The 21,491-nt window shown below is 35.1% G+C and overlaps 3 protein-coding genes and 1 pseudogene across 3 annotated transcripts; 1 reads left to right on the plus strand and 3 right to left on the minus strand.

Annotated features, from left to right (window-relative positions):
• The first annotated feature begins 571 nt into the window (after positions 1 to 571).
• Positions 572 to 2,871, plus strand: LOC113045521 (myosin regulatory light chain 2, smooth muscle minor isoform-like). Its single transcript, XM_026205928.1, has 4 exons — positions 572 to 705; positions 1,297 to 1,504; positions 2,086 to 2,247; positions 2,372 to 2,871. The coding sequence occupies exons 2-4, from the start codon at positions 1,321 to 1,323 to the stop codon at positions 2,542 to 2,544; spliced, it is 519 nt and encodes a 172-aa protein (XP_026061713.1). The 5' UTR covers positions 572 to 705; positions 1,297 to 1,320; the 3' UTR covers positions 2,545 to 2,871.
• A 196-nt stretch (positions 2,872 to 3,067) lies between these two features.
• Positions 3,068 to 6,079, minus strand: LOC113045519 (BAG family molecular chaperone regulator 1-like). The gene is made up of 7 exons (XM_026205927.1): positions 5,956 to 6,079; positions 5,499 to 5,624; positions 5,180 to 5,262; positions 4,987 to 5,100; positions 4,774 to 4,881; positions 4,527 to 4,589; positions 3,068 to 3,728 (listed from the first exon to the last, which is right to left on the minus strand). Exons 1-7 carry the CDS (start codon positions 5,990 to 5,992, stop codon positions 3,639 to 3,641), a joined length of 621 nt encoding a protein of 206 aa, XP_026061712.1. The 5' UTR covers positions 5,993 to 6,079; the 3' UTR covers positions 3,068 to 3,638.
• Positions 6,080 to 7,114: 1,035 nt separating this feature from the next.
• On the minus strand, positions 7,115 to 11,865 carry LOC113045522 (charged multivesicular body protein 5-like). The gene is made up of 8 exons (XM_026205929.1): positions 11,707 to 11,865; positions 11,483 to 11,587; positions 10,067 to 10,113; positions 9,862 to 9,955; positions 8,525 to 8,596; positions 8,310 to 8,418; positions 8,110 to 8,225; positions 7,115 to 7,998 (listed from the first exon to the last, which is right to left on the minus strand). Exons 1-8 carry the CDS (start codon positions 11,770 to 11,772, stop codon positions 7,948 to 7,950), a joined length of 660 nt encoding a protein of 219 aa, XP_026061714.1. The 5' UTR covers positions 11,773 to 11,865; the 3' UTR covers positions 7,115 to 7,947.
• Positions 11,866 to 15,235: 3,370 nt separating this feature from the next.
• On the minus strand, positions 15,236 to 20,265 carry LOC113045523 (kappa-type opioid receptor-like; annotated as a pseudogene).
• Between the last annotated feature and the right edge of the window lie 1,226 nt (positions 20,266 to 21,491).

Here is a 21,491-nt window from a genome sequence, read left to right on the forward strand (position 1 = left end):
ATAAGTGATTGAGTATGATATAGTTTTTTTTTTATCTTAAACATTTTATCAAACAATTTTAATTTGCTGTTTTACCACAATATCATATTTTCCCAGCAAACGAAAGTCCCAAAATAATCACAATTAAAATTACAGGCTCGAAACTAAAGTTAACTGTCGTATAATTTATAACAACTATATTGATATCTAAGATATATATGGTATTGATTATGACACGTTTTCAAACTGTTTGCTGTCCCTTTCGGTGTTTCTTACTTGAACGTTCTGCTTTCCTAATAAAAGCATAGCCTATGAATATTTTATTTAACGCATGTATTATATTAGCCTAATATAAAATCTATTTTAGAAAACTTAAATTCTTCTTAATTTTATCTTAAATCTTCTTAAAATATTCAACAAACATATTTTCAAATGAGCTTTATGTAATAAAAAATCCATTATTTTAATGACATCGACACGTTACCTTTTTGTAACAATTGACTAATTTAACTGTCATTCGGGCATTCTTCCTAATTTTGATCATTTGAACCTGCCCCTGCAGTATAAGACATGGGCTATTCCAGTCGTTGATGTAATGATCTGTAGACGGGACTTTACCATTGCACTAATCTACAGAGGGGTGCGGTGAGTCGTCAGTAACCAGCGTGGCAGTCGTTGTTTAGGTGTCCTCCTGTCTTTTTCTGTTTTGTTTTATTACCGGAATAGGTATGTGACATTTTACTCGATTTACTTCATCAGGGTCTAAATCTAGATAGAGATATTTTTATTTGATGTTAGAGTTTTAGAATGTGTATTACAAACGACAGACTGAAGTCAAACAGCTCCGTTGCTAGCTAAGTTATCTTATTTGTAATTATGTGTTATGCCGCGTCCTGTCAGCACAACAAGCTTTATCATTGACCACAAGTACTCTTGTGACTATATTAAGACTATATTTGAATGTGGACGAAGGAACTAAAATAACCTATCAAAATAAACATAACGTCAGCTATAAAAATTTTAAGTAACGTGACGTTACTCCGTTGTTGTTGATAGTTAGCTTGTGGGCTGCTCAGCTAATGTTAACACAGTTAGCAAAACAAACTCATAACCACAGTTTTATATACACAGTAATTTGTTTGTCTTAAAAGTAAGTTGATAAAAAAAATAAACCAAAAGTCACTGTAGTTTATATTGACATGGGTGCGGAATGACTTCTCGTCCTTCTTTTTTGATAACTCATACATTCGTATAATGTTTGCTGAACGTTTTTCACTCAGGGAGAAGCCTAACAAGCATACGTCTCTTCTATTTCAGTTTTCATATTACAGATTTGGCAAAATGTCTAGCAAAAGGGCTAAGGGAAAAACCACCAAAAAGCGCCCCCAGCGGGCCACGTCGAACGTGTTTGCCATGTTCGACCAGTCCCAGATCCAGGAGTTCAAAGAAGCCTTCAACATGATCGACCAGAACCGCGATGGCTTCATTGATAAGGAGGATCTGCATGACATGCTGGCTTCATTAGGTGAGGACCCAATAGAGTTGGCGAGGCAGAAAGGTTAAATCTTTTATCCTTGGCCCTTAATGACCCAGCTTCTTTCTAATGGACTACACTTTTTCTTCACCTTCTTTACATAAATGCTATAAAAAATTAGCATAAACTGAGCTCTTAATAAACAAATTTTATATATATATATATATATATATATATATATATATATATATATATATATATATATATATATACACTAATAAGGTAGAAACTATCTTTAGAAAATCAATATATTGCAAGTCATTTAGAGTTTTATTTGCATTCCTTTTTTTCACCTCTATGAGTGTGTCACCTCTAGGAGTGTGTTTGTGTATATACACATAAAATATACACCGTACACACATTATGTAAACAAACTCTTTTATTTTGAATGCGATTAATCGTTTGACAGCACTAAAATATTTAGTTAACAACATTCTTCAAAATGTCTTCTTTTGTGCTCAGCAGAATAAAGAATTTTATTCTGGAATTTATTTCGGGGTGAAATATCACTTTAAAAGATACATTTAATCAAATACAAACTGCTTTTGACTGATAAGTTATTTCGTTGTTAGGTAAGAACCCCACAGACGAATACCTGGAGGCAATGATGAATGAAGCCCCTGGTCCCATTAACTTCACCATGTTCCTCACAATGTTTGGAGAGAAGCTTAATGGCACAGATCCTGAAGATGTTATCAAAAACGCATTTGGTTGTTTTGATGAGGAGGGGACGGGTAAGCATGAACAGTAACACTGGCGATATGTATTAGTCTGAAGTATCAAAATTAAAGGATTATATGCTGTATTTGATAAACATTTGTTAGGTTATTATTAAATGGGTTGCCTCCTTTTTCCTAGGTTTTATTCAGGAGGACTACCTGAGGGAGCTCTTGACCACTATGGGAGACAGGTTCACAGACGAAGAAGTGGACGAGCTGTTTAGAGAGGCCCCTATTGACAAGAAAGGAAACTTCAACTACGTAGAATTTACGCGCATCCTGAAACACGGTGCTAAAGATAAGGATGATTAGGAAAAGGGCAAACACTACTGAAACTAATGAAAATTACACTGTAACACTATTACATGTATAATGGTCTTCTTTCCCCCCACATTCATGGGCTAGTGCAAAGGGGATATATTCATCAGCAAGGCAAAATCATTGGACTCTACTGGACCTTCTCATAAACAGTAGACTTGTACATATCTATGAAATAAACAGACATGTAATCTGTGGTAAACCTCAAAATGAATGAATGCTGTTCTGGTATGTAAATGTTGAGAAATAAATTCTGGAATTATTCCTTGTAGCCTGGAGTTGCTGGATATTTACACCTTTGTAATAAACAATTTGAAATAAGTCAACTCATCAGATTTTCATTAAAGAATGTGGGGTATTTTATGAAAAAAATAGTTTAAAGTTTCTCCCAACATTTTTTTTACCATTAAAAAATGGTATTTTAACATTTTAATTCATAATATAATTAAAACCTAGTAGAGATAGGATTTTACAGAACAGGACAAATTGAAAAAAATGTACAGAGATGACACAAAAGTTGTCTTCAAATGTTTAATTTCTCTCAATAACTACACAACAGCATTTTAGACAGAAATTGATGGGGAAAACCACCAGTGGTTTGAAGCACCCTGAGATTTAATCATGATAAAAACAAAACAAGGACTATCCATTCTGAAACATTTTGCTTAGTATATTTTTTTTATCCAAAAGTTTTACTGCATGAAACATATTGAATTCGATCATTTATTTATTTTAGATCCTTTAAAAGGATATTCTTCCAGCACCAGTTGTTTCTCTTTGATCAAAATAAGATTATAAATCCAACATCTGTCAGGCTAGATAACAGAGTTTCAAGAGAGAACAGTGTAGTCCAGATGTTCAAAACTCCTTAAACCTAGCCAGAAGTATTTCCAAATATTAACATGAAAAATCTTAACTCATAAGAAATGATATCAAATAGTTTCGAATGCTGCCTGTTCTTCTCTGCGTGACAGGTGCGTGTGTAGGTTGTGGGCGAACTGCAGGACCACCTCCAGTGCCAAAGCTTTCAGTGAGGTTCTTCATTTACAGCACCAGTAACTACTGATGTCTGGAGTCTTTCTTCATGATCATTCTGCTAAGGCTAAGTTTTTTGTCTGAATCTTAGCCAAGTGATCTGATATTCCAGCTTCAATTTTGTCACACTGAGCTAAGAACCCCTGAGCACGAGGAAAATAAAGAAAACAATATTTAAGAAATTATATCAAATAATGGTCATGGGTATGGTAAAGTCTAACGTGCTTAATTAAAATGCAATATTAAAGGAATAGTTCACCCATTAATATTTATATCCAATAACATAAATGGGTTTGTTTCTTCATCGGCACAGATTTGGAGAAATTTAGCATTACATCACATGCTCGCCAATAGATCCTATGTAGTGTATGGGTGCCGTCAGGATGGGAGTGCAAACATCTGATAAAAACATCACAATCATTCACACAACTCCAGTCCATCAATTAGCATTTTTTAACATTTTCAACTTCATACCGTTGCTTTCTGCTAACATTCTCCAGTGGAAAAATTAATCTAGTCTTAATCAGAAAAGAAATATTCACAGATCAAGCATTGCATACAAGTGAAAACGGTTATAAACAAATATGCTGGTTGATTTTGATATGAGAGGACAAATGGGGATGGACTTTTTTACTGGATGGATTATGGACTGGTATTTTGTCCAAAGTGTCAGTTGAAAGTTAAAACATCTGAAGGACTGATTTGTTTCTTACAGACATACACCTTAACACTTAACAAGATATCAATTGATGGACTGGAGTCGTGTGGATTACTTGTGGATTTTTGTGATGTTTTTATCAGCTGTTTGGATGCACATTCAATGCAGATGATCTGTTGCAAGTGAACAAACTCATCTCCATCTCAAATGGCCTTAGGGTCAGTACATTTTGAGCAAATTTAAATTGTGTGTGAACTATTCCTTTAATAAGTTATAATCGTACCTGAACAGTTTTCACGAGTCCTTTTTTCTTCATCCTGCAATCACTAAAACTCTCAGGAAAGCTCTGTAAATAATCAATATAAAGAGGCACAAATTAGTTTTCCTGATCAATGGAAGCAATCAAATATTTTCTTCCTTGTTGTGTCATACATCCAAGTGTAATAAAATGCATTTACAAAATAGGTAAGGAGAATTTTCCTTTCATGCCTACTTTAAAAAACAATATAACAACAACAAAAAACAATTACCATTCCATCGATTTCCTCTAGGATTTTCATGAACTGCTCAGAGGCAACTTTCACCCTGTGGTCCAGTTTGTTAAGAGCCTCAGCTTGCAATTCTTTTGCAAGGAAACCCTGTAAATAATCCATTAAATTATGAAATTACCATATTGCCAAATATATAACAAGTACAGTGTTCGATAAGAGGAATAAATGGATTTTTGTCCATGTCACACATACATTCTTCAGTCCCGTGAGTTCACCATCCACCTTCTCAAGTTTCTTGGCGGTTTGTTCCACTGACTTTTCAATGTCTTTGAGCTTTTTAAGTTCAGTTTCCTCCTCTGGGCTGTTCTGTAAAAATAAAGCAGCTTGTCAGATTCAGAAATAATTACAGCTCTATCTGTATGATTTGACGAATGGCACATTTTACCCTCTTTCCAATCATCATCAGTTTACAACCCTGCTTTATTCCAAAGCTGGACAGCGGCTCCTCCATCTCTTTCAGTGATTTCCCTACAACCGGAACAACATAATGTTACAATTCCTGTCATCCAGATTTTATTGCATTCAACAACACAATGTCACTGTTGCACTGGCACAGACTAACCATGCTTTTATTTCAAACACTGCATCATTCTGTTGAGTTCAACAAATGATCATTTCCGTAGTTTATACCCAAAACACAGGTGGCCATTTGCAGTTGAGTAAATGTAACGCATGAAGCACATGAAGAGTGTATACTGTGTTACCTTTAAATATGACTTTCTGGGATGGTACTGGCACTCCCGTGGCTTCTGTCAGCGCTTCACACAGATCCTTTAACAGAGGTTCATGTCCATCCTGTGCTGTTAAAGTGATGTTGTGTTTGGTTGTGACTGAGACAAGGAGAACAAGAAGACAGGTTTGATACTCAAAATGATTCAGAGAGCTAACTGGCACCGTTATCTGCAAATACAGCATTGACATTTAAACAATAGCTAAACGAAATTCGATTACAATTAACCTGGAGATTCAAAATATACATTTCTAGCCTCAAAATGCAACTAATATTGGAATAAACGTCTGTGGTTTAGAGGGATGTACAAATACTGGTAGCTAGCTTCAACACTGTCGTACCGTATAAAGCCTCTATATAAATATCGACTACATTTATTTTCGATATATCTTAATGTTTTAAAATATAAAAAGGTAGTCAGGTATCTTTACCATAAGCAACTGTCACTGTCATAGTGTTCTCCGCCATATCGGCACACTATTAGCTAACGAGTCACAACTTTACAATGTATACACATGCAACCGGAAGTGACGCATGTGTGTACGTCACGCCCGCTTTCTGAGCCTGATCCATCTGTCCTTCTGTAGGGAAATTTTTTAATAGATAAGAATAATTGGAAGAAAACATGGCTCTTACCTTATAAATTCTGTGTCCCCAAAAAAGGAAAATAACTACATTTAAAGTCCATAATTTATACCCCACTAAAGAGATTACATCCACATTTGGTAATGCTCATTTGAATTGTAATGTCTGTAATTTCTTTTACTGTCTATGGTAATTTCAGTATTGAGTCTATTGATCATCTTTTTTTTGCTCCCTTGTTAAGGAAATTTGGTCTGACGTGTCAAAATAATTTTATTCTAAATTATTAGTTTTGTATTGTAAACATAGCATAGATATATAGGAAATGTTTTTGTTTTTTATTTAATTGGGAAAATATTATATTCATAAATGTACATTTCCTTCAACATTCCCAAAACGACATAATTATTTTCTTGCCGACTATGCAGAATTAACTAATTATAACACTAGAAAATATTAATGCTAAAACAAAATTGTCACATTTCTGAAACTGTATAAACTGTACAATAATTTTGATTTACTACCTCTGCATTTGAGTCATCCAATGTTGTATTTATTTGTTAAAGTTAATGGTTTATATTTGCAATAAAATAAAATAAAAAACAAGATGAACAAGACACCACTGATTCTTAAAGTACAATTTATTTTCTTACACAGGTAATTATTTTACTTTGAAATGGGCTAAAGCTAATAGATAACTGAGCTGTTTTTTTTTTGTTTTTTTTTTTGTTTTTTGAGAATGTCATTTTAGAATGTAAAAAAAAACAATACATTATGCAATTATTATTCAATTAGGAAAATACCATATACGCAGGAAAAGTTTTTTTTTGGTAAATCAAACTACACAAACATTTTGATCAAACTTTTGTAAATGCAAAAAAATATTTTTGTAATTAATGTGACTGTAATACCTCTTGTTCAGTCTATCCTCTTGTTCTGTTTGTTTTTCTTCTAAAATGTGTTATTGCTGCATTAATAGCCTAACTAATAGCCACAAAAATGCTCAGCTGTGTTCAAATACCACCATTTATTGCATCTCTTACAGACTCCAGTGATGCATTTCACATTTCAAAATATTTCAGATCTTGATGCATAACTAACAATGAAGTTTGTTATTAATAAAACCAGGTCATTTTAATAATCCAAGCAATATTTCGAATAGCTGATGGCTGCTCCGTGCAGATTCTTCATTCATGCTTCCCAGAACTGTGAACTTGAAATACTTGATCAGTGTCAACAATTCAAGCTTCAGAGTCTAGCGTGAAGCAAGACACACTCCATCTTAACAAGAGCATACAGACAATAATATTAATTGGAAAATGTGAAATTACTATTAAGAATAATATTTTTATATGTAATTAATATAATTAATAAGTTAATATGTAATGAGTTATTTTAATGTAATGTTTTTGGAGAAAAAAAAAATCTCCATGCTCTAAAAATATATTTCTTCAATAACTTGACTATCCCCAAACTGTTTGTATCTAATTTTCGTTTGGACATGCATTACTATAAAGGTATGTTTAGATAATGGAAAATTAATAATCCAACACTCTGATTAATGAATGGATATTCCAGGAGTTTTACTTGGATATCTACTGTAAAAACTGTAATCTCATCAGAATTCACTGGGTTATGAAAATCAGTTGTTAACATGACCAAATTCTAAATAAACCTGGAAAACCACACTTCATGTGATCATGTTAAACATTAAACTGAAGTAACAATACTATGTGCTAGACTGGGCAATGAATAAAACATGTTCAATACCACCAGCACAAGAAAAACTTCCTCCTCCAGCTGTAAACAACAAAAAAAAACACTTTTCAGAGAACAGATTCTTATGTGGCAGGGATCTGTGGTAGACCAAACTCATCCACCAGAACGCCATCCTGAGAGATACAAATACATATATGCACTGAGTAAATCACAAAGACAAATAATGACGAATTATAATGAATATGAAGATTTTGTCATTGAAAATGTATTAATTCAATCTATACCTTATTGGTTTTAGTGTCGCTAGGCATTCCCTCAGGAATGGAGGGTGCAGACGAGGCTTCATCTAAGTAAGAGCTGTCATCATCCAGCAGTAACTCATCTCCCAGAGCATCCAGCTCTGTAGAGGAGAAAAAAGTGAAGCTCTAAGCTCCACACACACACACACACACACACACACACACACAGAGACAGACAGAAGTACCTGCTTCTAGTTCATCCTCATCGATCTCTGGTGTGCCATAGCTGCGACTGAGAGCTTCCTGCACCTCGTTGGCCTCTTCCATCATGTCTTCCAGTTGATCCTGCAGGTCCTATCAGTCATAAAGAAGAGTAATGAAAGTGTACTTTATTACCACTGATCATCAATCAAAAACACTGCTTTAAAACAGCCAATATCAAAATGATTAGTGTATATACTTCAATCTGATCCATTTTCACTTGTTTATATGCTTTCTTCATTTCTTTTGCTCCAATCTTCATTGCCTCCACCTACAAAACAATAAAACATATGTAGAATCTAACAGTTAAAATGAATAAGGATGAATGAATAAATTAAATAAAAAATTAAATAATAATAATTTCATATTTTAGTACTGATAATATGGACACAAAATGAATTAGCAAAATAGAAAAGTTCAAGTTCTTTAAAGTATGTTCATTTCTGCACTCAAAACTTGGTCGGGGCTCCTTTAGCACAAGCTCCAGCATCAGTGAGGTGTGGCATGGAAGTGATCAGACTGTGGACTGCTGAGGCACTATTGAGCCTTCAGATTGTCTGTATTGTTGGAGAGATTGTTTCTCATCTTTCTCATGAAAATAGATTCCATATGGGGTTCAGGTCAGGTGAGTTTGCAGGCCAATCAAACACAGTAATATCATGATCAGCAAACTACTTGGAAGTGTTTTGGCACTGTGGACAGGTGCTAAGTCCTGCTGGAAAAAGGAAATCAGCATCTCCATAAAGCTTGTCAGCAAATTAACACATTAAACACAATAAACCATCACAAGCAGATGTCACAGCATCCCAAATCATCACTGGCTTTGGAAATTTCACACTCGACTTCAATTAGCTTGGTTTCTGTGCCTCTCCAGTCTTCCTCCAGCCTCCAAACCTTGATATTTTATTTATTTATTTTATCTGAAAAGAGGACTTTGGACAACTGAGCAACATTCCAATTATTTTTCTTCTTAGGTAAGATTCTTCTGATGTGCTGGCTTGGTAGCCTTTTTCCTGAAGACATCTGAGCGTGGAGACTCTTGATGTACTGACCGCAGCTTCAGTCCACTCCTTGGGAATCTCTCTCAAGTGTTTGAATCGGCTTTGATTGATAGTATTCTCAAGCTTGTGGTCATCCCTGTTGCTTTTGCACCTTTTCCTACCCAAATTCAACTTTGCATTTAATATGCTTTGATGCAGCACTCTGTGAACAGCCAGCCCTTTCAGTAATGACATTCTGTGACTTACTATCTTTGTGGAAGGTGTCAATAATTGTCTTCTGGACAACCATTATTGTGGTTTCAAAGAACAAAAAATACCCAGAATTTATAATGAAGGGATGATAATTTAATGAAACGCAAATGTAAATATTCTAATATTTTGAGATACTGGATTTTTGACTTTCATGAGCTGTTCTCATGAATATATTAGGAAAATACCACATTAGAAAAAATTGGATCTTAAATAATAAATAAACAAACAAAAATTTTATGCATTAACATTGCTTGGAATAATTTGGATAATAATACAAATTTACTGTTGTTTTTGTGTCCCTTAAAGACTGGATTGTATAGTTGGCTTGTTCCATATTAAATGACTGCTGGGAAAGCTGATCTCTTTGACCCTCATACCTGCATAAGATAGTGAAAATAATTTAACATTATTATTATAAAACATAAACTTAGATACTGAAATAGACATTTCACAATTACAAATGAATATTAGTACAGGGAAAAACTCACATTCTCTTTTGTTTCAGCACTCTCATTGCCTTCTGTTTCACTGTATTCTGTAAAGAGATTATTAATTTCAGAACTCTGAATGTTTTATAGTGGGGTCCAAATATCTGAGACCACATATAATAAAGTAAATTTGTGAACTTGAAAACTTCTAAAGATAATATAATGTATAATAGTAGTAATGTATTATACGTTACTTCAATAACAAAGTAAAATTAAAAAAGAAAAAGACAAAAACTCAACAAAATGACTTAAGCCTTAAAGGGATAGTTCACCCAAAAATGAAAATGTGATGTTTATCTGCTTACCCCTATGGCATCCAAGATGTAGGGGACTTTGTTTCTTTAGTATAACACAAACCAAGTTTTTTCACTCAAACCGTTGTAGTCTTATTATGTAAGTGGATGGGAATAACAGCTTAAACATACAATAAAACGAATAAAAACATACACAAACAGAACCAAATGAAACCCTGCGGTTCATGATACACTGCTGTATTAAGAGAAAAATGATCGGTCTGTGCAAGAAACTGAACAATATTTATATTGATTTTTAACTCTGATTCATTACCGCCACCTATCTCTCAAGTGGACCATTGACACTCCTAATTGAGATTGTGGATAGAGTGTCAATGGTCCACTTGAGAGATAGGTGCCGGTAATGCACTTATTTGTCTGCGATCCACCATAAAACAAGAAGAAAAAGAAGACACCTCACACGCCTGCTTCTCAGAACGCGCATAGGAGAACGCACTCTAGTGATGGGAAGTCTGGTTCTTTTCCATGAACCGGTTCTTTGGTCTGTTCGTTTTAATGAACTGTTGATCAACTGTAATGAACTGTTTCAAAAATAATTGGTTCTTTTACGCCCTGACATAATGACATCATTCGCAATGACGTAATGATATCAAGTTTATTGTCCCAAGCCGGGATAAAAAAAATACATATTCAAATATATAAAGTCAGTTATCATAACTTATCATAACTCAAGCTCTCAAACCGGTCATGTCCGAAAGAAATGGTGAACCGAAAAAAACGATGCAACAGGTTCTTGACTCGAGAAACAAAGTCATCTACATCTTGGATGCCCTGGGGGTAAGCAGATAGACATTACATTTTCATTTTTGGGTGAACTATCCCTTTAAATAAAAAAAAAGTAAAAAAAAAAAAACGAATTCAAAATATGAATAAAAATTATTAAAGTATCTCAATGATAGAAAATTTATAATGGCTCGAGTTCTGCTATCATAGCAGGACATACAAAACTAAGACATTCATTATTATTTTTCAATTAAAAATTTCAATTAATTAATAGGTTGTTTTGTTGATAATAACGTATTGAAAAATTGGATCTCAACTGCATGTATACTGTTGTTAGAATAGGTGCATCATTGCATGAACTCGAGTTTTTGATGCTTACTTTTGAGGGTCCATCCCTCATCTTTTTCATCTGGTCCTTATACTTCATTAGCTCTGCGTCGATTCTCGCTATTTTCTTATCGATCGACTCGATCCTAGTATCCACCTATAATGGGAACAGCACACAGCATCCACAGTAACGTTACATCCATGTCTGACATGCAAACACCAATCAGGATGCTGCACTCGTGTTCTGGGAGACAGTCACAGCAATACACTACTTACATTGCCTATGGAGTCAGAAAGGTTAGGAATAGGCGTTTGTTTGCTCCGTCCGAAAATTCGGTTCATTTTAACGGGACTGACACTTATTTACTTTGTTAACGTATCTGAATGCTGATCACAGCGGGCTTGTTCCGGTTGGTCGTAGAATACAGTACACACCATAATAAAAGTCACGGTTGAAGATTATCATCCGCTGTTTTTCTGTTGGTTCCCAATGGTAAAGCTTTAGAAATTCCCTAAATTCAGGTCTTCTTAGGTTATTGAAGTATATGTTTCTCTTTCGTCTCATTTTCCCCTTGAAATTGTATCGTCACATATCTTTTTAAACCAGCCAATATAAGGAGACGAACGAATAAATAAATGGTTAACTTACCTCATTAAACATTGCAACCATTGGTTTATTATTATCAGGTTGATAGCCTATATTTCATAACTGATTTGATAAGATCATCACTTATAATTGAATTGGGCTATTATTATAATTTGTAAATAATAGGCCTAATAATAATTATTTTTGTTTTTATGCGTAATTAAACTTTGAACATCAAATATATTGAGTTTTTAATTTCAGTTATCTATAAATTAATGAATTTGATTAATTACATTAGACAATCTGAGACATGTGACTCCTGCATTAAAAAAAAAACATTTTTTTAATGTTATTTTTTAGCAACATTCAGGTACATATTACCTATCATGTTTATTTAACCACCATGATCTGATGATGTAAATTCACTCCATTCCAGTCAGGAAACATAGACTAGCATTTCAATTGAAAAAAAAAAAAAAAAACATTATGGAGGGTGTAAGTACAGATAAGTAATTTTCTCTCACAATATATTTGTAATTACACACAGATTCTATGGAAATGAATTGTAGGCTACATGTTCGTTCTCTGGGGCTGTTCTGATAAACAGATGTTTCACAGTTTCACAGCGTGACCTTGAAGCGCTATGTTTATCCATTAATGTCTACCATGGCAACGTTAACACTTCATCAGACTTACCAAGAACTAGATTTAACTGGGTACTGACAGAACCGTCTCTGAAAACTGTTAATGTGCACATAATCTGACAAGGTTCTGGACAACTCTGTAAATAGAACCCCTCATTTTCTGTTCCTTGAAGCCTTCCATCATTTTAACTTTCAAAGCATGTTGTATGAAAAAATATTTAATGCATGTTTACAAGGACTGTAAATTCTGTAAGTTTACATTCCAAAAAGAGTGAGAAATTTAGCAGAATGGTTCGTATCCACTTGTATTTGGACTATTAAATATCTCCTTTGATGTTCACTGAAAGAAAGAAAGTCACAGTATCTTTTGATAAACTGAACATTTATGTAATCTTAACCAGATGTTTTATATTAATTCCATAATATTTCATAAAAAATATCACCAGTTTACAGAGAGTAAATCTTCTTCCTTTTTTTTTTCTGAATTAAGGCTATAGACAGTGTCCATTGATTATCATGTCTTCCTTTTTGACATATCTGAGATGTTCTCATAATGCTGACAAGCATCAAAGGTGTGGAAAAAAGAATGTGTCTCTTGCTGTTTGAAATAGACTATAAGATGCACAATAAGTTGCCATGGGGATACTGGCTTTGTTACGTGGTTGCGCCTCTTTCATCTGGCTTTGTTGTCTTAAATGATTTTTCGGATGCATCATTCAGTCGTGATGGATGACAACCCCATGACTGACATCTCTGAACAGCACATGACTGATCTCAACACTGATTCTTACAGTTCAATTTATTGACAATATAGTTTTCAAATACAGGTAATATTATACAAGCAAGGTACAACTGATGGCATAGCAAAGTTCATCTCATTTCAAATTATTATTTTTTTCTTCAAAAATTGCACATATTGAAACACCAGCTGAGAAACAAAACTTGCTAACACATTTAAAATCTGCTGTGATATAATAGTGCACATTAATGAAAGTACAGTGGAACTAACAGAAACTTCTCTCGTTCTGCACTTCATTGTCTTACAACACCATAAAGCATCTTAGATGACCAAATATTAGCAAAAATGTCATATATATTGATTTATGAAAAACCAAAGGCACAAAGGGCATTACATTTTTCAAAAGAATTGAGCAATTCCTATACTGTTGTGGCAAGAGCACTGATGATGTCACAATAAAGGAACAGAACTACAGTAAAAGATTGCATTTTTACAAATGTCAAGGCGTATTGCCTTTACAACCTAAAGGTTACATTACAAATACTTACAAAAATCAACTGTTACATCAATAATGTCAAAAACAATGTACATTTGAACTGTTTTCTACCACGGAACTGATTTTGTATTTCCTTTTCATCATAAATTGCATTTACATAAACATTACTCAGAAATCACTACATTTTCATTGTCAAACATGCAATTGAGATGTACATCTTTTTTGTAGGTCTATAGAAAAGATAATACATTGTATTAAGCATGAACAAGAAGTAGATTCAGTCCTTTTGTTGGTTGTTTTAAAGCCCTATTCCCTAAAAACAACAACATATAAATCTGTAGACTCCCTCTAAGGCAACTTAGATCTACTTAAAATACATAATCCTTCATACATAATCATTCATAATCCTTTTCAGATATAATCCTTCAATCTAAATCAAATACGGATAATATAAAGCACTTGTCAAACAGTAAGCAGTTCTGAAAACACTACATTCACTTTACTTAAACTGCTGTAGACTAAATCGTTTTACCCTTACCATTACAGATATATAGTTTCCTGAGTGATAATTATGTGACACTGTTGATTAATATACATTGATTTATACATTGAGATACATACATACAGTGCCCTCCACTATTTGGCACCCTTGTTAAATATGAGCAAAGGTGGCTGTAAAAATAAATCTCCATTGTTTATCCTTTTGATCTTTCATTCACACAATTAACATATCTTTGAAGTAAAACAATTGAAAGTGGGGCGAAAATCTAAAGATGAAATAATTGTAGTTCTCCAATGCATGTTGGCCACAATTATTGGCACCCCTATAAATTATTTTGAGTAAAAAAATCTCTGTAATATATTAACATTGATATTTACATGTTTTAGCACACCAGGGTGACTATAAGCATGAAATGGTCCAACCATGGTTTCCTGTTCCACAGGATTATAAATATGAGGACACAAAGGCCAAATCCAATAAGATTGTTGAGCTTCACAAAATAGAAAGAGGCAGTAAGAAAAAAACTAAAGCAATGAAAATCCCCATTTTATCATCAGGGAAGAGGACGTCTATATCATCCTAAAGCACGGTGAGAAGGAGATTTTCATTGGTCAAACACTCTTTAAAGATCACAGCTGGAGAATTGCAGAGATAAGTTAAGACTTGGGGTCTGAAAGCCTAAACAATCAAAGAGCCCCTACATCACCACATGTTGTGTGGGAGGGTTTCAAGAAAAATTATCCTCGCTCTTCCAGAAACAAACTCCAGCTTATTCAATTGTCAGACACGACTGGAACTGCAAATGAAACTGGATTCTATGGTCAGACAAAAAAAAAAAAAAAAAAAAGAGCTTTTGAGCAGCAAACCCACCAGATGGGTTTAGTTCAAACAGGGATAAAAAGTCCCCCATGTCCAGGGTTAAATATACTGCTGGATCTTTAATGTTGTGGGCCTGTTTTACTGCCAGAGGTCCTGGACGTCTTGTTCAGATGCATGGCATAATGTATTCAATCAGATACAAAAAGATAAAAAAAAATGAAACCTGACTATCTCCGTTAGAAACCTTATAATGGGCTGTGGTTGGATCTTCCAACAGGACAATGATCCAAAAACAAACATCAAAATTAACCTCAAAAATGGGTCACTGAGCACAAAATGAAGCTTCTGTCATGGCCGTCCCAATCTTCTGACCTGAACCCTGTAGAAAATGAGTGGGGTGAACTGAAGAGAAGTAGCACCAACATGGAGCTGTGAATCTGAAGGATCTGGAGAGATTCTGCATGAAGGAGTGGTCTCTGATCTTTATCAGGTGTTCTCAAAACTCTTCGGGCATTATAGAAGAAAACTTAGAGCTGTTATCTTGGGAAATGGACTCTAGTTGTTTTATTTCAATAATAGGTAAGCATTATGCTAATTTTTTTGAATGAAAGATCAAAAGAATAAACAATGCAGATTTATTTTCACAGCAGCATTTTCTCATATATTTGCCCAATATTAGTGGAGGGCACTGTGTAAATGTATGTATTTACAGATCAAAAACAGACACATACATACAGTTTGCAGTTTTTGGCTACACAATTTTTTTTTAATATCTACTCAAGTGAAACTAAAAGTTAGAATTGAAATATAGTGCCTAATATATCCCAAAGGACATATTACGCAAAAGGATCTTTGAGCATGAGGTTTGATTGTGAGGGACCAGATTTTAATCACATACTTGGTCAATGGACATTCAAAAAAAAAACCAATAAACTAGATCTGAATGAGGTGATACACTATAAAACATTATCATATTTTAACGGGAAAAGACCTGGTGATTTCTTAAGGGTAATTCCCTTACTATATATCAGGAGCAATTAATAATGGGACAGTTGATAAATTTACAGTTTGCGGAAGTAAAAAAAATAAAACACAAATGATCCTATCATTAACAGTTAAAAAAAAGTAAATTGACATTCCCGTGTGATACTTCACATTTGATGGCTTAGTTCTTTTCTTATAAGTTATGTACATTAGGGTTTTATGTCAGTAAAACAATGTTTACTGCATTATTTTAGAGTCATGTAAGTCTTCTGTATATTCATATTAATATTAACCCCTTGTGGAAAAGCTGTGATAAGCTTTGATTCATCATGTGGTATTCTAATTACCATCTTGTGCTTTTGGTGGTTGTCAGCATATTATAAAAGCATAAAACATATTTTAAAATTTCAGTAGGTTGGTGTTTTCACATTATATCATTTTCCAGTAAAGCACCATTCACACATTGGTTTCAAATTCCAAAACTGGAAATTAATGGCAAAATTAAATGTAAATGTGCCTCCCGGTGTTGTGTTTGTAAACATGGAGGGGAAAACGAGAAAATGTTTTAATTTTTGTGTCAAACGTTCACATTCATGCAGCTTCGTTTGGCCCAGAGACATCATATTAGACGACTTCAAACTGAAATACACAGTATGGACTAAATGCGCCATCTGTGTCAGAATATTATGACTGATCTTACATCCATTAAAGTTTGAATTTAATCGGCTCTGGATTGGCCAGGAGTAGACGTCTCTCTCTAACTCGTTTTCATTCTGCGTTCACACACAGCATCATTCCGGCAATTTACTGGTAATGTTACAACTTCTCATACCAGTAAATTGCTGGAACGATTTTTTTTTTAAAGGGTCTGCGCACACATGATCTCTTTACAGCAATTTGCCGGTAATTTTCCAGTCAAGTCTGTATGCCTGAAAGGGGTAAATGATTTTGATAAAAGATCCCTTTTTCCTCTAGAAATAGTTAGCCCATTTCTTCTAAAGACAAAGGGCAGAATCTCTTCCTCAGATGGCGGTGGTGATCTGTGTCAGTCCCAGGTCATTTGAGTCCTCTTGACCATGAAATGACGACAGCTCCACGGCTAGTCATACGGGCCGACCTTTGCCTCTGTCCCCTTTGGCCTCTGCTGGGCACGTGTGCTCACGAAGAGTGCTTCTGACCCGACTGACGCCGTGCCCATCCCCTGTGGTCCGACCTGGGCAGCAGAAGTCCCTGAAGCAGCGTTTGAAGTTCTCATCAAGGAAAGCATACAGGATGGGGTTCAGGCTGCTGTTGGTGTATCCCAGCGCCACACAGAAGAAATATGCCCCCATGACCGCAGTGGTCTCCGGCACTCCAGGCGAAAGAGCTTTGACTAGAATGAAGATGTGTATGGGCGTCCAGCACACCACAAACACAGCCACCACAACCAGCACTAGACGAGTGATGCGTCTCAGGTTGCGGTCTTTCTTCCGGGAGCCAGACAGCAGACGTACGCTCTTGAGACGCAGGACCATGAGCGTGTAGCACACCGTGATGATGAGGAGAGGAGCCACAAAACCAAAGATGAAAACGCAGATCTTCATCAATGTGTCCCAGTAGAGATACGGGTCTGGAAACTGCAGAGCACATTCTGTAGTGCCTGCAGAAGAAATATAACAACGGCGGTTAATTATTAATCAGAAGTGAGGACAGCTTGATCATCTGTGCCGTAATGAAGCCTGTGGGAAGGAACAATAAATATATTAGGATGGAGTAGAGAACTCACAGTGCCATCATTTACCGTAAGATATTTTGGATTTCTTCCTAAATGATAATTAGATGCCACTACTGATTATAACACACTGATTTATAGATAGACAGTCAGACATACAGATAAACAGATAGAAAGACAGATAGACAGCTAGATAGATAGTGTTTTTACACACCCAATAAACATATTAAAATGATTTCTGAAGGACCGTGTGAAACTGTAGACTGGAGTAATGACTGCTGAAAATTTAGATGTGCCAACACAGGAATGAATAACATTTTAAAAGACAGTAAAATAGAAACAGTTATTTATAACTGAGCATAAGATATTTCTTTAAAAAAATCGTTTTAAAAAGCTTACCAATGCCACATTTTTGAATTGTAGTGTATACAGTATATATCATTCATCCCTACCATTATTTGTTTGAGTGCTGCCAAGAACCATTGCAGGGATCCCAGCAGCCGAGGACAGCACCCAGATGAGGATGTTGATGAGCTTAGCTTTCATCGGTGTCCGGAAATCAAGGGCCTTGACAGGGTGGCAGACGGCCACATAACGGTCCACACTCATCATGGTCAAGGTCAAAATACTAGTAAACATGTTATAGTAGTCGATGGAGATGAACACCTTACACACCACCTCTCCAAATGGCCAGGAGTTCATCAGATAATCTGTGCTTTGAAAGGGCATTGTGGTGGTTACCAAGGCATCTGCAGCAGCCAAGTTAAAGATGTAGATGTTTGTGGCGGTTTTCATTTTAGTGTATCTGTTGGGAAAAATCGAGTGAGCCACAGAGTGGCAAAATAATTGAAAAACAACCCATCAGTGCGATTTGCAGCATGACAGCTTGTGCTGAGATACATTATTTAACAAGCACAAACTTTTTTATCCCAAATGTTTTAAAATACAAATAATACCACCTTTACACAGCACATAAATTGTGCGATATTAAAGTGCCATATACATGACTGCCCTGTTTTAGAATGATTTTTATTCGTCTATACACAGAATGTGAGCAGATACAGTCTTTGCTCAAAGCAGTAAGCTGTATGTCAAGGTAATTTTGACTGCATTGTGCCTTCATATTTCAATCCACTGAGGGGAGCCAAACTGCCAATGAGGACTTGACTAAATGTTTTTCGTAAAACAGGTATTTCGTCGAACTATCCCATCAAAAACGTCTCATATGACTGTTTATAAACGAATAAGTCTATTAAAAAGTGAGATACATATTTTCTAAATTATATTTAAAGTCACTTGTATAATCAATGCAGGGCAGTATATTTTAGTACAATGCTGTTTCTTACCTGATAATGACATACATCACCAGACAGTTTCCCACTAGTGCTACAACAAACACCACGGAATACACGGCAGTGATGATCGGAATAATAGGAGACATAGTTTCCTGCTCGTTCGTCCAGCTTTCATTCAGTGAATAGTTATAAATGTCCGAGACAGCAGACTGCCATGTGAAGTTGGGTAAACAATTCTCGAGGTGCGATGAGGGGCATTTGTCCTCCTTAAAAATCTGCACCACGTTGCTGTCCATCGTCTGTTTATTTGCAAAATGAGAGCAAATGTCTAACCAAGTCATTGGAAAAGTTCAGTCGCTTTAGAATACAGATTGCATAAAAATGGTAAAATAATCATAAAAAAAATACATAGCTAAACGAAGGGAATATATACTGACAGTTTAACCAACATAATTATTCAGTATGCATCTGTTTTAAAAAAAAAAAAATAGATACAGTGCATATATGCTGATATCTGATTCTGTATTGCACTTTTCTCCAAAACATTTATGTTTACACAGTTGGTAAAACATAAAATATAAAAGACTTACCTTATTATAAACTGCAAACTCCAAATTTAAATTGAAAATCCCAAGGTTTTTAAACAACAATGATGTCTGTGCGCAATGCGTTGATTTCTTTGGCCCGCTCCAATTCAACTGATGACTGACTGACTGCCACCTCACGAGAGCAGCTGCCTCCGCCGCGCGAGCGTCCCGTATGACATCAGATCTCATGTGACGGTCTCCATCTGAAACGGTCCGTTAAGCACCTGTAGTGTCTTACTGAGACTCTTCGCCTATATCGGCGGCAATGAAGTTGTCTTCTAAATTTGATAAATGTCTTGAAAACATACGCCACTTCTGTCGGTTAAATAGTTTTAATGTTTCATAAGATAGCGCGCCAAACTTCATCTCTGGAGACATTTCACGCGCGCACGGTCGCGAGAGAACTTCAAATAAAGATAGCAGTTTCAATAAAGATAGCAGCAGGTGAAGTTCTTCAGAGTGAGTCGTCTTTATGTTTTCTTCAAAGAGACGAAGAGGGCAAAATCGCATTAGTACTATTGTAAGAAAAGGATGTGCGTAATTCTATGGGCAAGTGACGTATTAGGGTAAAGGATTGACAAGAAGAGGCAAAGTCCATCTCGTAGTAGCCATAAGTATAAATTCATGCTCATGTTCCATTTGACGTTCAAACGGTTTCTGGGAAGGGGAACAGCAATTAATAATTATAAAAACTATATTTGGCTATATATATATATATATATATATATATATATATATATATATATATATATATATATATATATATATATATATATAGGCTAACTCTTATTTTATATGTACTTCATGTATTAACACTAAGTGGTGTTCAGCTATTAGGCCTATTATGAAAAATCAACTTATTTCCTGATAGCCTAATTAAATTCCTCAACTGCCTAATTAAGGCAGCAGGTGTTGTAGTTCAGTAATATTCAAATATCCAAATTCTCATACTGAATATGGCTAAGTGGGGCCTACTTCTTTTGAATATTTACAAACTGTGAATTTGGACTTACTACTCTTTCACATTCACTCTTTCAAGTCAGGTCACCTTTATTAAGCCTATATAGCACTTTTAACAATACAGATTGTGTCAAAGCAACTGTACCGCAATATATAGGAATATAGTGTGTAAATAATGCAAAATGACAATAGTAAACACTCAATTTTCAGTTAAAGGGAGTTAATCATTGAATTCAGTTTGTATGACACCATCCAGCTCAGTTCAGTTTAAATAGTATCTGTCCAATCAAGTCGAAGATATCGCTGGAAATTAAGCGTCCCCAACTAAGGAAGCCAGAGGTTACAGCAGCAAGGAACTGTTGTTTGAACTATTGCTTACAGTATATAGTAGCGATGCAGATGCAGTCTTGATGTTTGAGTGGGTGTATTAGTTGATTTTCATTATTTTCATTAATTTCAGTGTGAACCTGTTATGGACATCATCTGCGCCAAACAGCATGTTCAGCCAATCACAGTTTCTTGGAGGCACCACCTCCTCTCATGTGAGTTTTTTTCACCTCCCTTTACTCCCCCTCACATTCACAGAGAAGAGGCAAGAGAGATGCTGCCTACCTTGTTACTACTGAACAGTGTCACTTTACAGCAGTAGGTACTTTATAGACTATGTGATCTCATGCTTCATAATATTAGTTTTAAAAGGGGGCAAAAAAATCCATAAAATGGTGGTCAGCTTATCAA

The sequence above is a fragment of the Carassius auratus genome, chromosome 27 (genome assembly GCF_003368295.1).
Source record: "Carassius auratus strain Wakin chromosome 27, ASM336829v1, whole genome shotgun sequence".
Taxonomy (NCBI): domain Eukaryota; kingdom Metazoa; phylum Chordata; class Actinopteri; order Cypriniformes; family Cyprinidae; genus Carassius; species Carassius auratus.

What these genes read in the sequence shown, in the direction of transcription:
- LOC113045521 (XM_026205928.1), top strand. Translation starts at nt 1,321, where the DNA reads ATGTCTAGCAAAAGGGCTAAGGGAAAAACCACCAAAAAGCGCCCCCAG. An exon ending in TGACATGCTGGCTTCATTAG is followed by an intron (nt 1,505 to 2,085) that starts GTGAGGACCCAA and finishes TTTCGTTGTTAG; the next exon opens with GTAAGAACCCCACAGACGAA. An exon ending in TTTTGATGAGGAGGGGACGG is followed by an intron (nt 2,248 to 2,371) that starts GTAAGCATGAAC and finishes CCTTTTTCCTAG; the next exon opens with GTTTTATTCAGGAGGACTAC.
- LOC113045519 (XM_026205927.1), bottom strand. Translation starts at nt 5,992, where the DNA reads ATGGCGGAGAACACTATGACAGTGACAGTTGCTTATG. An exon ending in GACAGTGACAGTTGCTTATG is followed by an intron (nt 5,625 to 5,955) that starts GTAAAGATACCT and finishes TCCTTGTCTCAG; the next exon opens with TCACAACCAAACACAACATC. An exon ending in CCAGAAAGTCATATTTAAAG is followed by an intron (nt 5,263 to 5,498) that starts GTAACACAGTAT and finishes TTCCGGTTGTAG; the next exon opens with GGAAATCACTGAAAGAGATG.
- LOC113045522 (XM_026205929.1), bottom strand. Translation starts at nt 11,772, where the DNA reads ATGAACCGAATTTTCGGACGGAGCAAACAAACGCCTATTCCTAACCTT. An exon ending in TGAGGATGAACTAGAAGCAG is followed by an intron (nt 8,226 to 8,309) that starts GTACTTCTGTCT and finishes TCTCCTCTACAG; the next exon opens with AGCTGGATGCTCTGGGAGAT. An exon ending in GCGACACTAAAACCAATAAG is followed by an intron (nt 7,999 to 8,109) that starts GTATAGATTGAA and finishes TGTATCTCTCAG; the next exon opens with GATGGCGTTCTGGTGGATGA.